General features: G+C 42.5%; 1 protein-coding gene across 1 annotated transcript in view; it reads right to left on the reverse strand.

The window, feature by feature from the left end:
* B9D1 (B9 domain containing 1) overlaps nt 1-14,921 on the reverse strand; it is a 129,866-nt gene that overhangs the window by 91,340 nt on the left and 23,605 nt on the right. Inside the window, exon 4 of the mRNA XM_068244154.1 lies at nt 1,657-1,753. Coding sequence (XP_068100255.1) covers nt 1,657-1,753 — 97 coding nt within the window. The remainder of the gene's footprint in view (nt 1-1,656; nt 1,754-14,921) is intronic.

Here is a 14,921-nt window from a genome sequence, read left to right on the forward strand (position 1 = left end):
AGGGAACAAAAGATACCTATATATAGGTGAAGAGGTCTGACATAATGCCAGAGTGGTGGGGGACGACCCGGGAACTGTCCCAAGGCTCCATCTGACCTATCAGCAGGTCATAACACACCGTGAGTGTATCTCACTGGGGTGTGGTGAAGGCTTTACTGTCCAAAAAGCCCACTCTTGGGAAGTGATATAAAGAATAGTGGGAACTGTGAAGGAGGAGTGTACTTGTAATATCCAGGGACGAGAGGACCTATGAACTGTCTGAACTGTTTGCTTTGTGCTTCCTTAAAAAACTTAAAGGACTCATGAACTGTACATGTTGACAGCGTTTGGGGTGGTTTGAAATATTACATGATTTGAACGTTGGGGGCTGCTTAATTGTCTTATAATGGATTGCACATGTATTGAATGGTTCTGTAGTGGGCTGTTTTTACATATTGGATGGTGAATTGTGGGGACATCCATTTGTGTCAAAGGGGGCAGTAAAAGCATTGCCCATAAGAGCAGGACCACACTAAGAGCGCCAACCTCTGTATGTATAAAAGAAAAAACCTTTCCCGTTTGTTGATCTAAGCCCCCCGCAATGATCAGCTGCTTCTACGAGAAGCAGCGCGATCATTGTAAAAAAGAAAGTTGCCCAGCCTCCCTGAACTTCCTGCAAGCGTACTTCCTGTACGCTTGCAGGTCGCATAAACAAAAACTCACTGTGGCCATCTTGTGGCCAAATAGTAAAACTACACCCTAAAGCATTTTTTATATACAAATACATTAGTTATACATAAAAAAATTAACTCATTACCTCCTACACTCCCTAACTTTTTTTTGGGGGGGGGGGAATTAAAAAAAAATACAATTAAAAAAAATACATAAATAGTTACCTTAGGGACTGAACTTTTTAAATATTTAGGTCAAAAGGGTATACCACTGATACTTTATAAACTATGGGCTTGTAATTAGGGATGGATGCAAAACTGAAGAAAAATGCACCTTTATTTCCAAATAAAATATTGGCGCCAAACATTGTGATAGGGACATAATTTAAACGGTTTTATAACCGGGACAAATGGGCAAATACATTTCATAGGTTTTAATTACAGTAGCATGCATTATTTAAAAACTATAAAGGCCCAAAACTGAAAAATAATAAATTTTTCCCACATTTTTTCCTATTTTCCCATTAAAACAAATTTAGAATAAAATAATTCTTGGCATAATGTCCCACCTAAAGAAAGCCTAATTGGTGGCGAAAAAAACAAGATATAGTTCATTTCATTGTGATAAGTAATGATAAAGTTATAGACGAATGAATGGAAGGAGCGCTGAAAGGTGAAAATTGCTCTGGTGCTCAAGGGGTAAAACCCCTCAGTGGTGAAGTGGTTAAGTCCCCATCAATAAGCAAGAGTGAACTATAACTGAGATGCTTGTAACCCAGGGACTCCCTGTACTGCACCTTATGGTCCTTCTGTAGCACTTGTCCAGACAGAAGCAAAGAACAAGCTGTTTACCTGAAACAAGGCTAAGAACCTGTGTAGAAAGATTTTTTTGTTATCTGATTTTAACGTGTCAATTTTTCCCTCACTTCCTGTAGCAGTACTAATTCATCAGGACAGTCCTGTCAGAGTAGAGAAAACTCTCTATTGAAGTATAACAACCACCTACCTTCCTGGAGTAAATGGGAGGTGCACTGCGCCATATCCTCTGACCACATCATTCCCAAAGGCGTCAGGACCGTAGACACTGACCACAATCTGCGGCCCTGAAAAACAAAATGGAGGCCTTCAATCCAGTTGTATCTGGGCCTTTTTACACTATACCATTCTTCACGCGTTTTACGAACCCATTTATTTTAAAAAATGCATTGCATGCCGTTTTTCAATTTTAAACCAGTTTTTCACACCTATGCGCCTGCATTTTAAAAAGCTCAAAGTGCTGCATTGGTTCAGGAAGCTGAACACGTAACTGTGATTGATAGTGGGTGGTAAAGCAAGCGCACATTATTTTTATTATTCTTGATGTATAAAGCACCAACATATTCCGTGGCGCTGTACAAAGTAAGAAACAGACATGAGGTACCACAAATAATACAGACCATGGTATACCCCAATATATCAAATACGAAATTGGTACAAAATACAGAATTGGTAATTACAGTGACAAAATTAATATGAATAAATCTGTAACAAATTCCGAGACACAAGCCTACAGTGATTTATGATAAATCTGGCCCTGTTCTATTTACACACGTGCGCAGGCAAATACACAAATGGCCTCAATTCACTAAGCAGTTTAGACCAGTCTATTGATGGTTTTTAGTCTACTGATGGTTTGGTGCATTTTAGACCTGGTCTAAAACATTCAGTAATTAGGTCAGTAAAGAAGGGAAAATGATCAAAAGATGCAATTCACAAAGGCAAACAAAGTAACTACGTCCACTTTTTCTGACAGAGATTAGACCAGCTGATTTCTGTCGGTAAAATAATTCTGTGAGGTATTTTAGATGTGAGGATGGAACCTTTTAAATTTATTATGCAGGAGTGTAATTGTATTCAGAGGAGAGCTCATCAGAGCAGAAGGATGTCCGTCACTAGTTTGTGAATTGCATAATTTGATCATTTCCCCTGCTTTACCCACCTAATTACCAAATGTTTTAGACTAGGTCTAAAAACAGATCTAAAACATTCAGTAATTATTAGTGAATTCCCTCTTGATGAAACTGATGTACACCAAACCATCAGTAGACTAAAAACCATCAGACGACTAGTCTAAACTGCTTAGTGAATTGAAGCCATATGTAAAACAAGCGGGAAACAAAGTAAAAACAAGCCTTAATGCATTCAAAATGTGAAAAAAAAAAAAACTTTATTCAGTTTGTGAAAACTAAGCACCATATGGACCACGCAATACATCACAATTATAAACCAATGAACTCACACTGAACGGATGGTGATGGTCTCCTTGGTAAGGTATCGCATCTCAGAGGTGCACACATACAGCCATGCATAACATACATACTGCATATATGTCATTTAGCATATGCTCCTGAATAAGAAAACTCTCTGAGGATATAATTGGCATAGCCAGAGACCACAGCTTCTATTATACCCATCACTAATTTCATGTCACAGTAGTTGAATAATAAAGAGTGCAGGGAAAAGATGGAAAAACGTCAGGTGACTGAGCTGTACCGGAGACGGGAAGAATTAACTTCAAAACTGGCTACCTAATGAAAACTGCACGCTTCTGCCATTTGCCGATGCTGTGGCTGATCGTGCTGCCCTAAGGATTACGCTGCCCCACATGAGCAGTACGATCCTGTGCTGCCACATATTCCATCAGCTGCTATGCTAATGATTATTACATCTCCGCAGCCATGACACCTACACACAAAATTTTAAGCCGCCGGGAAATATGGGCACAGGGTAAAGCTGAAAAACGGCTCACCCTGCTCCTGCAAAAGTCGCAGCGGCGTTAATTACTATTCCCCATCCAGACCGCAATGGACTCAGGGAATAAGATGTAATTTGGTTGCCATCTACTGCTAGCGGCTAAATTACCCTGTTTTTTAAGTAATTTGGGCTCCGTCTTTTGACAGCACAGCGCCCAAATTGCTGTCTGAGCGCCACTATAGCCGTAACTCCTATTACGGCGCCAAAATGACTGCTTTAAGAGAGGGGACCACCCGTGATATGGTATTTGAACTTGACAAGCAGCTGCAATTTGGCACAGCGGTATCTTGGAGTGGGGTCCCCTCTCTGCCCTCAAAATTTTGTGTGTATAGGAGGTGTAGAGTTTAAAGAGTTGGGGGTAATTCTATAAGGGCCCTCCCACGCTGGAAATCATGATCGCAATCATATCGCGGTGCAATATCTATTTTCTTTTACTGCCAAGTGCGCCTTTCACCTCAATTTACGGGTGCAGCATGCGTGATTGCGGTTACTGACTTCAAAAGCAGTGGGTACTTTTTTCAAATAGAAAATCACATTGCAAATTGCCTCGTTCTGCGTTTGCTATGCGATTTACATGCACTTCCATTGACTTGACATGAACACGAACGTGGCATAACTGCAGCAAACCTGCAGCAGGCACTGCGATTGTGTTCAGTTGAAAATTATTTCACCAGTGTCCTTGCAATCGGAGAAAAACGCACACAGATCAAAGAGCATGCAGTGTGGAAGGGCCTTTAGAGATCACACTGAGCATGCATGTGACATAGCATAGGGCAGCATGATCATAGATTGCACCGGCAGCCAAATAGAAAGATGTGTCTGGTCATCCGTTGGCCTTACCAGGAGCATTTTCCCTGCCCCATACTAAAATATGACAGTGATGTATGTTTCATGTGCTTATACCTCTAATATAGTAACGTAAAGGGCCCATTTTCACTGCAGTTGAATTGCGGCGTTACCCCGCATGCAAATTTGGAGGCGGAACTGCAGCATATTGAAATCAATAGGTTACTTCGGAATTGCATTCAGGGTAAAAAAAAAATACTGCCGGCCAGTTTTCCACACATCAGTTGCGTATTGCCACAGCCAAAGCGTCAGCACAGCCAAAGTCAGCAACAGGCAAGTTAAAATCTGACAGAACCGACAGGTTTTGGAATTTTCAATTTCCTCGTGGGGGATCTGCATTGTTTTCTTTGTTTAAAAAAGCATTTCTTGAACAGCAATTGGATTGTCTAATTAGTAGGGAGGCTGGCTGCCATCTTACTATTTTGGCAATTAGACTTAGCAACTGTCAACCAGTACGCCTAAATCCCTCTTCAAGTTTGAGGTCCCCATCTCTATCCCGTTTAGGACCCATTTCCACTAGCTGTGAATTTGCATCGCATCAAAACGGACAATGCATGTCAATGGAGTAGTTTCCATTGTATGTGAATAGTGTGATGCGACAAGGAAAAATAATCAGATGTATACTGCAGATATCCACAGCATGCATCAGATTCCCCTTGGCATACATGTCTAACTCTGGCCCGCGGGCCTGCAGAGCCGTCAAATTTGACCCCCAAGTTTCCCCACTTTGCATTAGGTTTGGTCCACTCTAAACCACCAGAGAAGCTATATTGGAGGTGAAGCCTTAGATCACCAGGGAAGATATATTGGAGGTGAAGTCTAAGGCCTAGTGCACACCGAGCGGTTTTTGGAGCGATCCGCCGGCCGCATCCGCCTGGAAAAACGCTTGGCTAATGTATTGCAATAGGATGGTGCACACCGGCGGTTTGAGGTTTTTGCCAAGCCGCAAACGCGCCTCCTGCTGCACGTTTGCGGTTTTCGGAAGAGTTTCGTCCTCAATGTAAAGTATAGGAAAAACGCAAACCGTTCTGAAAAACGCTACTTCAGAGCGGTTTGCCAGGCGTTTTTGTTACAGAAGCTGTTCAGTAACAGCTTTTACTGTAACAATATGTGTAATCTGCTACCCAAAAATGCACCCAAAACCGCTAGGTATGTTTAGAAAACCTCTCTAAACATACCTAGAATCGCTCTGAAATCAGCTCCAAAAACCGCTAGCGTTTTGTGGATCTGCTAGCGGTTTTGGTGTGCACTGGGCCTTAGATCAACAGGGAAGCAATATGTTGATGGTAGAGAGAAAGCAGAGACACCAGGGACCTTTATAGGGGAGTGAGCGGGGGAACTTGACACAAGGGAACAGTATGGGGTGACATTAGATACCAAGGGACTGGGGGGAGGGCACAGGAGGCTATGGAACTTTATAAGTGAGGGAGGTGGCCATTAGAGGTTGGTCCGTGACTTGGTATTCAGTTTCGGCCCCCTTTTTGTATTTGACTTTGACACCCCTAGGCAATAACAGACGGCCGCAACCGGACTTCAAGAACACAACTGGAAGTCACCTGCGGCTATATGTGGCACGATGCGACCGCAATGGAAAGGGGCTCTTATTTTGTATGGTTAGAGACTGTTGGTAATACCAAGATGCAAAACTTTCAATTTTTCAACATTAAAGGGGCTTGTGTTAAAAAAAATAGCTCCTAACATCAATTCGTCTCTTCTACACAGCTGATCTGCATCATTAAATCAGCTGTTCCTGACAGGGATGCGACGGGCTGGCTGTTCCCTGCTCTCTGCTATCAGCCTTCTGTCTCTCTCTGCCACAGCTGATTTATAACCACACACTACAGAGCCATGCTGTTGCAGCAGACTTCTCACGTGTAGTTATAAAGTAACTAAATAAACAGGCTGCTAATTAGTTAGTTACTTATGGCCCATACTCACGGGCAGCAAATGTTGCCTGTCGCCAGCACACGTGAGCGTGTGGGCGACAGCTCCTCGCCAGGTCCCTCCGCGTACACACGCGGAAGAGGGACCAGCGGCATGACGGAAGCTGTCGCCGACGTTCCTCCTCCCCCCGCCGGAAGCTCTGTGTACCTCAATGGAGGTTGCTGTCGCTAGTCCGCGTACTCACGCGGACTAGCGACAGCTGCGGCGGAGTTGCGGCGGCGACTGTCGCCAGGCGATTGAACTTTTCAATCGCCTGGCGACATCATCGACGGGCGACAGTTCGGGGTGCGCACCTGTTGCGGGCGACAGTTCAGGGTGCGCGCGGCCCATACTCACGGGCGACCTGTCGCCGCAACACGCGCGCGCCGCGTGTTGAGGCGACAAAAGTCCCTCGTGAGTATGGGCCATTAGCTAGTTACTTTTATAGCTACATGTGAGAAGCCTGCAACAACATGGCTCTGTAGTGTAGTTATAAATCAGCTGTGGCAGAGATAGACAGATCCCTGTCAGGAACAGCTGATTTAATGATGCAGATCAGCTATGTAGAAGATAAGAATTTGTGTTAGGGCCCTTTTCCACCAGCGCGTTTGCGCTGGCTGAATCGCAAAAACGCAAACCGCTAGCGATTTTACAATCGCTACGGTCTGCTTTTTAACATAGGAATCGCGGTAGGTCATTTCCACTACCGCGATTCGTTTTTGCCGGGAACGCGAACGCGCGGCGGAGCGATAATTGCCGCGATTTTGCTATGCAGTGCATAGCATAGCAAAATCGCGGCCGCGAACGTCGGGGAATCGCCGGTAATTGCGATTCAGCAATCGCTAGCGTTCAGCGTGAACGCTAGCGATTGCTAGTGGAAAAAGGCCCTTAAAGTGAACTAAGCAGCTCCTGGCTTCAAATAGCTGCAAGGGCTGCCATTGTTCAGAAGCTCAACCCCTGCTGTTTTACAACTAGCATTGTCCAGACTAGGTGTGAAATTCTTCAACTGTAACTGATGTTTTCTGTTTGAAGTACAATGGGGGTTTGTTTGTGGTCAGTTAAAGGGATCCAAGCAGCTCTTGGCTTCAAATAGCTGCAAGGGCTGCCATTGTTCAGAAGCTCAACCCCTGCTGTTTTACAACTGCTGTTATCCAGGCTAGGTGAGAAATTCTTAAACTGTAACTGATGTTTTCTAAATACAAAATAGAGGAGCGCAAGATATACAGTTAAAAAGTTTCCTTCTTTTTATTTTACTTTATTATGTTCTCAATAGAACCAAATGTAAAAAGATACATATATATGCGCACATACATACAACCACATATATCTACTGATGCCTATACGGTCAAGAGCGCATACCAAAAATAGAATAAATAGCAATCCACCATACATTCATTCAATCACATCCACATTCATGTCAAGCCCTCTGATGACCCTTCGGGGAAAAGAAAAAATGTAAAAAAGTAGATAAAAATCCTGAGAAAATATATATATATATATATATATATATATATATATATATATATATATATATATATATATATATATATATATATATATATATATATGAGAGCAATTGCACTTTCCAAGGTATAAAAAGCAGTAAAACTCGTTCCAATAAAAAGTACTCAAAGAATTTTCACATGCATAGGAATCTTATCCTCTCGTATAATGCCCGTGGCAATACCACATCTGTATCAGGATGAAGTCCTTTCCATAAGGTCAGACCTCACACTAGAGCTTTTGAAATCACAAGTCCTATGTACGGAAGCTCCTCACAGTAAGTGAGCCTGTTTGCCCAGTTACTTACGTATCCCCAGGTAGAACCAGTCCCTCACGACCAGAAGATTGTCCTCACAGGGGTCCGTGTCTATACTGAAGCGGCTTCTGACTCACCCACGCTGCCCGCAGTGTACGCAGCCGTGTTACAAACCTCCGCGTGTCGGCTGGTTGAGGAGTCTGACGTCACTTCCGTGCGTTCCAGCCGCTTCCACTTCCTGTAGAACTGCGCTTCAGCTACCTGTGTCTCACACAGTAACTCTTCTCTACATGGAATCCTCCACACAGCGTTATGGCATGAAGCTGTACTTGCAGGTTCCCAGATAGCGAGATTCCAATTGATTAAAGGGGCGCCCCACTCAATCAAAAATCGACATGTTTCGACATCTACGGATGTCTTTCTCAAGATTGTTGGAATAAAGCATACCTTTACTTCCTCTTCCTTTATAGTCCATGATTCCTCCCCATCCTGCTCTCTCTTAAAGTGGTAGTCCTCAAAAATTGCAATTTCACTATATACATTAAAACGGGTGTGATTACATGCCCCAAGGGTCAACAGTCCCCTCCAGGTCACCAGACTCCACCAACCTATCTACCACATGCATATCACCAATACCATTTACTTAAAAAATCCAAACAGTTCCATTTCTTCATTTAGGCCTTTGGGGGCCAGTGTATCCAGGTTAAATATCCAATTACTTTCCCGCCTCGACATTTTAGCAATATAATCACCCCCCCTCAGGTCCCTATGGACCACCTCTAATCCAAAGAAGATGATATTCCTCACTTCACAGTTATGCATAATCTTAAAGTGTTTTGATAGGGGGTGGTCTTCCCAACCCTTCTTAATATTATTAATGTGTTCTCCCGTTCTCTTAAATAATTCCCTTTTAGTTCTCCCTATATATTTTTTCCCACACGGGCACACCAGGCAGTAAATAACCCCCCTCGTATCACAAGTGATTAGATCCCTTATCACAAACTCTTCATGGGCCCCCTTGACCTTAGTAATCCGTTTATATCCCTTTGTATTTCTACACCCCACACACCTCCCACATCTAGCAAAACCCCCATCCCTCATTCTTTTCCCAGTGGTCAAACTACCTGCCGCCATAGCCACTTTCAACCCTACATTGCCTGGTCTCCTATATATAAAAGAGGGGTGATTAGGCAATACCTCATTCAAAATTTTGTCCTCCCTCAATATGGACCAATGTTTCTTAATAATACTTCTAACTGCACTGCTCTGAGAGCAGAACTTCAAATTGAGTTTTAAAGAATGATCTTCCAGGTCTCTCTTAGTACCCTTGGTCAGAAGGTCCTGCCGTTGTATCAAATCTACCTCTTGTTTCGCCTTTTCAATTATTTCAACCCCATACCCCTTTGCTCTAAACTTGCCAGTTAACACTTCCACCTCCTTCTTATATTCCACATCCTCCGTGCAGTTCCTCTTTAAACGTATAAATTGTCCCTTCGGGACATTGTTTAACCAGGATGGTAGGTGACAACTAGTGGCCAAAATATAGCCGTTGACATCAGTAGGCTTCACATATGTACGGGTCAGAATATTATTATTCTTGATATATACATTTAAGTCCAAAAAATTAACTTGTTGATGACTGTATTCCGTTGTAAATTTAAGACCCCAATCATTAATACCTATATTATTCAAAAAATCACCCAAAGCAGACTCCGTGCCACCCCAGACGAACAGGACGTCATCAATAAACCTTTTCCAGAGAACCAGGTCCGCGCCAGGGCCCTCCGGTCCAAATACATGGGAATCCTCCCAGTGGGCCATAAAGAGGTTAGCATACCCCGGCGCGAACCTGCTTCCCATGGCCGTCCCGCTCGTCTGGAGGTAGCACCTCCCCTCATACTGAAAATAGTTATGGGTTAAAATATAGTGGATCGCGTCCAAAATAAAAAAATCTCTGTTCTTTCCTTAGGGAGGGGTCCTGTCCAAGAAAAAAAATCAACGGCCTTTAAGCCTCTCTCATGCTCAATAATAGTATAGAGGGAGGTGACATCCAAAGTGCCCAAAAACTATCCCTCACACCACTTTACTTCACTTAATAAGTTAAGGACATGTCTGGAGTCCTCCAGGAAGGCCGGAGTCCTCCTTACATACTTTTGCAGAAAGGTGTCCACATATTTAGATAGGTTCGATGTATATGTGAAGCCTACTGATGTCAACGGCTATATTTTGGCCACTAGTTGTCACTTACCATCCTGGTTAAACAATGTCCCGAAGGGACAATTTATACGTTTAAAGAGGAACTGCACAGAGGATGTGGAATATAAGAAGGAGGTGGAAGTGTTAACTGGCAAGTTTAGAGCAAAGGGGTATGGGGTTGAAATAATTGAAAAGGCGAAACAAGAGGTAGATTTGATACAACGGCAGGACCTTCTGACCAAGGGTCTTAAGAGAGACCTGGAAGATCATTCTTTAAAACTCAATTTGAAGTTCTGCTCTCAGAGCAGTGCAGTTAGAAGTATTATTAAGAAACATTGGTCCATATTGAGGGAGGACAAAATTTTGAATGAGGTATTGCCTAATCACCCCTCTTTTATATATAGGAGACCAGGCAATGTAGGGTTGAAAGTGGCTATGGCGGCAGGTAGTTTGACCACTGGGAAAAGAATGAGGGATGGGGGTTTTGCTAGATGTGGGAGGTGTGTGGGGTGTAGAAATACAAAGGGATATAAACGGATTACTAAGGTCAAGGGGGCCCATGAAGAGTTTGTGATAAGGGATCTAATCACTTGTGATACGAGGGGGGTTATTTACTGCCTGGTGTGCCCGTGTGGGAAAAAATATATAGGGAGAACTAAAAGGGAATTATTTAAGAGAACGGGAGAACACATTAATAATATTAAGAAGGGTTGGGAAGACCACCCCCTATCAAAACACTTTAAGATTATGCATAACTGTGAAGTGAGGAATATCATCTTCTTTGGATTAGAGGTGGTCCATAGGGACCTGAGGGGGGGTGATTATATTGCTAAAATGTCGAGGCGGGAAAGTAATTGGATATTTAACCTGGATACACTGGCCCCCAAAGGCCTAAATGAAGAAATGGAACTGTTTGGATTTTTTAAGTAAATGGTATTGGTGATATGCATGTGGTAGATAGGTTGGTGGAGTCTGGTGACCTGGAGGGGACTGTTGACCCTTGGGGCATGTAATCACACCCGTTTTAATGTATATAGTGAAATTGCAATTTTTGAGGACTACCACTTTAAGAGAGAGCAGGATGGGGAGGAATCATGGACTATAAAGGAAGAGGAAGTACCGGTATGCTTTATTCCAACAATCTTGAGAAAGACATCCGTAGATGTCGAAACATGTCGATTTTTGATTGAGTGGGGCGCCCCTTTAATCAATTGGAATCTCGCTATCTGGGAACCTGCAAGTACAGCTTCATGCCATAACGCTGTGTGGAGGATTCCATGTAGAGAAGAGTTACTGTGTGAGGCACAGGTAGCTGAAGCGCAGTTCTACAGGAAGTGGAAGCGGCTGGAACGCACGGAAGTGACGTCAGACTCCTCAACCAGCCGACACGCGGAGGTTTGTAACACGGCTGCGTACACTGCGGGCAGCGTGGGTGAGTCAGAAGCCGCTTCAGTATAGACACGGACCCCTGTGAGGACAATCTTCTGGTCGTTAGGGACTGGTTCTATCTGGGGATACGTAAGTAACTGGGCAAACAGGCTCACTTACTGTGAGGAGCTTCCGTACATAGGACTTGTGATTTCAAAAGCTCTAGTGTGAGGTCTGACCTTATGGAAAGGACTTCATCCTGATACAGATGTGGTATTGCCACGGGCATTATACGAGAGGATAAGATTCCTATGCATGTGAAAATTCTTTGAGTACTTTTTATTGGAACGAGTTTTACTGCTTTTTATACCTTGGAAAGTGCAATTGCTCTCATATATATATATATATATATATATATATATATATATATATATATATATATATATATATATATATACACACACACACACATTTTCTCAGGATTTTTATCTACTTTTTTACATTTTTTCTTTTCCCCGAAGGGTCATCAGAGGGATGTGATTGAATGAATGTGGATGTGATTGAATGAATGTATGGTGGATTGCTATTTATTCTATTTTTGGTATGTGCTCTTGACCGTATAGGCATCAGTAGATATATGTGGTTGTATGTATGTGCGCATATATATGTATCTTTTTACATTTGGTTCTATTGAGAACATAATAAAGTAAAATAAAAAGAAGGAAACTTTTTAACCGTATATCTTGCGCTCCTCTATTTTGTATTTAGATTGACTTGACCCTTTTGTGGGGGTAGGAGGTACCCCCACAGTGTGAGGTAGCAGCAGGAAGCAATTTGTATCCCTCTTTTTTTGAGATATATACACATTTTGTAAATATACAGCGCCCCTTAGTTTTTCTTTTTATAACTGATGTTTTCTGTTTGAAGTACACTGGGGGTTTGTTTGTGGTCAATTAAGACTAAAGAGGTAATTTCTTATCTGTTTTCACCATCTCCTGCTCAGGGACCGCAGGTCTTTTGCGGATGGACAAAGTGGCTAATTTAACCCTTAGAAGTAAAAAAATGAGGTAAAATTAAAGTTTTTTTTAACAATAAACCACATTTTTAGAATGCATTTTTAATTTGCTATAGAGCTGCCCTGGGTGTTAAAAATGATGCTCGGTTCACTTTAAGAGCTATATATTTTTTTTTTTTTTTTTTTAGCACAAGCTCTACGGAGCAATTCATGCTATCCCTATTAAATAACTGATGGTAGGGATAATGGAACAGCATGTTATTTTTGCCATAGTGCCTCTTTAAATTTCACCTGCCGTTTACTTTCCCATATAGCCATCGTGTCTAGATCCTTCTGCAATATGTCACTATCCTCCTATGGTTGATAATTCTGCACAACTTTGTATCATCTGCAAAAATAGCAACATTATTTTCTACTTCTACTAGGTCCTTTTAATTAAAACTTGTAGGACATGAGAATGCTTCTTCCATTAGTAATGTATATGTACGTAACGCGGAGATAACCGTTACATATGCAATGTGCGTTCTGAACAAGAGCAATACTATCAAGCGAGTGGATGATATCCCTTTTCACAATACCCACTAGAAGCCTTTTTCTAATGGGAATCTCGCTGCTGATGGCGGCACTTATAAAGAGCACAGCAGGCGCACCGCAGCCTCAGCAAGATGTGAAGCGCATGCTACAATAGCTGGATAAACAGAACGGAAGGATTGCGGCGTACAACAAAGTCTGGCGTCCAGTGCTGATAAGTGCATACAGAAGAAAGCAGCTGCTTTATTGTAGACATAGAAGAAGATGTGACCTGCGAGTACGGCTTTGCATGAAATCAATGTCGTGCTGCCGCAAGACATATTATAATTAATCAGTAAGACGCGGTGGGATCGCAAGGGAAGGCGTAAAACAAGCACAGAAGTTCTGCTTTCCATGATGTATGTTCTTTACATCTCTGCCTGTAGGGAGACCATGATGAGGCCTTCGCTACCAGCTGACAAGGTTATTCATCCAGAAATGTACACAGGAGAAGGCAGTTTACTAGCAGTGAGCTTTCTAGCACTCCGTGATATAGATCCTTCCCATATCACCTCACTGGGATTACAATTCCCTTCTGCTATAGTATGAAAGTAATACTAAAAAACCATAACATCTGTAAGTTTGTAGAGTTTCCCAAAGCTTTCTATTACTGATGACTATTTCTCAAAATGATCAATTGCCCTTGAAAACCACAAGTTAGAGGCGACCTTTACAAAGAAAATACTTACAAGCAGTTTAGAAAAAGATAGGCAGTGTTGGAAAAAGTTTTATGCAAGCACTTTAAAATGGTCAACGGGTTTTGCAGGGGTTTACCCACTTCCTCAGATTATTCAAACAACAGTGCCTTGCAACTTTGCTAGCAAGGCGTGAGCACCTCAATTGAGGCTTAGGATCTCATGCTTATTAGCAACGTTGCAAGTTGTCTGATTGTTGTTGTCTGATTGACCCGAGGAAGATGGTAAAACTCCACAAAACACGTTGGCCATTTAAAAGTGTTTAACGAAAACTCTGACTGGCTGTGCTCTGCAGATCAGAGTAATGGCAAGTACTGCTCGGTGAATTATTATTGCCTTTCCATGTGCGTTTATTATCAATGAGATGCTAAACATTTTACCGTCCGTTGTGTTGTGGGGCAAGCAATCAACATACAAGTGTAATTATTAAGAAAAGGGGAGGGGGGTTGCGCATCCCTAAAAACATGCTGCAATTGACTGGTTAATCGCTCAGGCACGCACCACCTCTATTAGGCTGAAAATGCATGTCCTTCGTCCAAACAAATGCTACATTTATTATACTATGGAGGAACTTTAGCTTCCACTATAGTTTGCATGCAAAGTATAATATACTGGACACTTGCACCACGGTGAGGTAAACCTCCGGGCAAGTGGCCTAACCTAAGTTAAAAATCATATCTGTATAACCTTGGGAGCAGCTAAGCAAAAATGTGTAACTTACATTTTAATGGACAGCGAGGAGAGGGCCAGCGCATACCACAACAGGCTGCATCTGAAATGACCAACAGCTCACATGTGCAGCACCTCTAATAAGCTATCTGCACACTTTGCATTTAAATCAGATGCAAATCATATGTATAACTACTATTACTTACCATGCAAACAGGAAACTCGGGAATACGCGCTGGGAGCAGCTAACCTGGTAGTACCAGCCCGTATTCCTGAGTTTCCTGTGTGCATGGTAATTGTAGTTATGCATATGATTTGATTCTGATTTGAATGCAAAGTGTGCAGATAGCTTATTAGAGGTGCTGCACATGTGAGCTGTTGGTCATTTCAGATGCAGCCTGTTGTGGTATGCGCTCACCCTCTCCTCGCCATCATAC

Source organism: Hyperolius riggenbachi, chromosome 7 (genome assembly GCF_040937935.1).
Source record: "Hyperolius riggenbachi isolate aHypRig1 chromosome 7, aHypRig1.pri, whole genome shotgun sequence".
Taxonomy (NCBI): Eukaryota; Metazoa; Chordata; class Amphibia; order Anura; family Hyperoliidae; genus Hyperolius; species Hyperolius riggenbachi.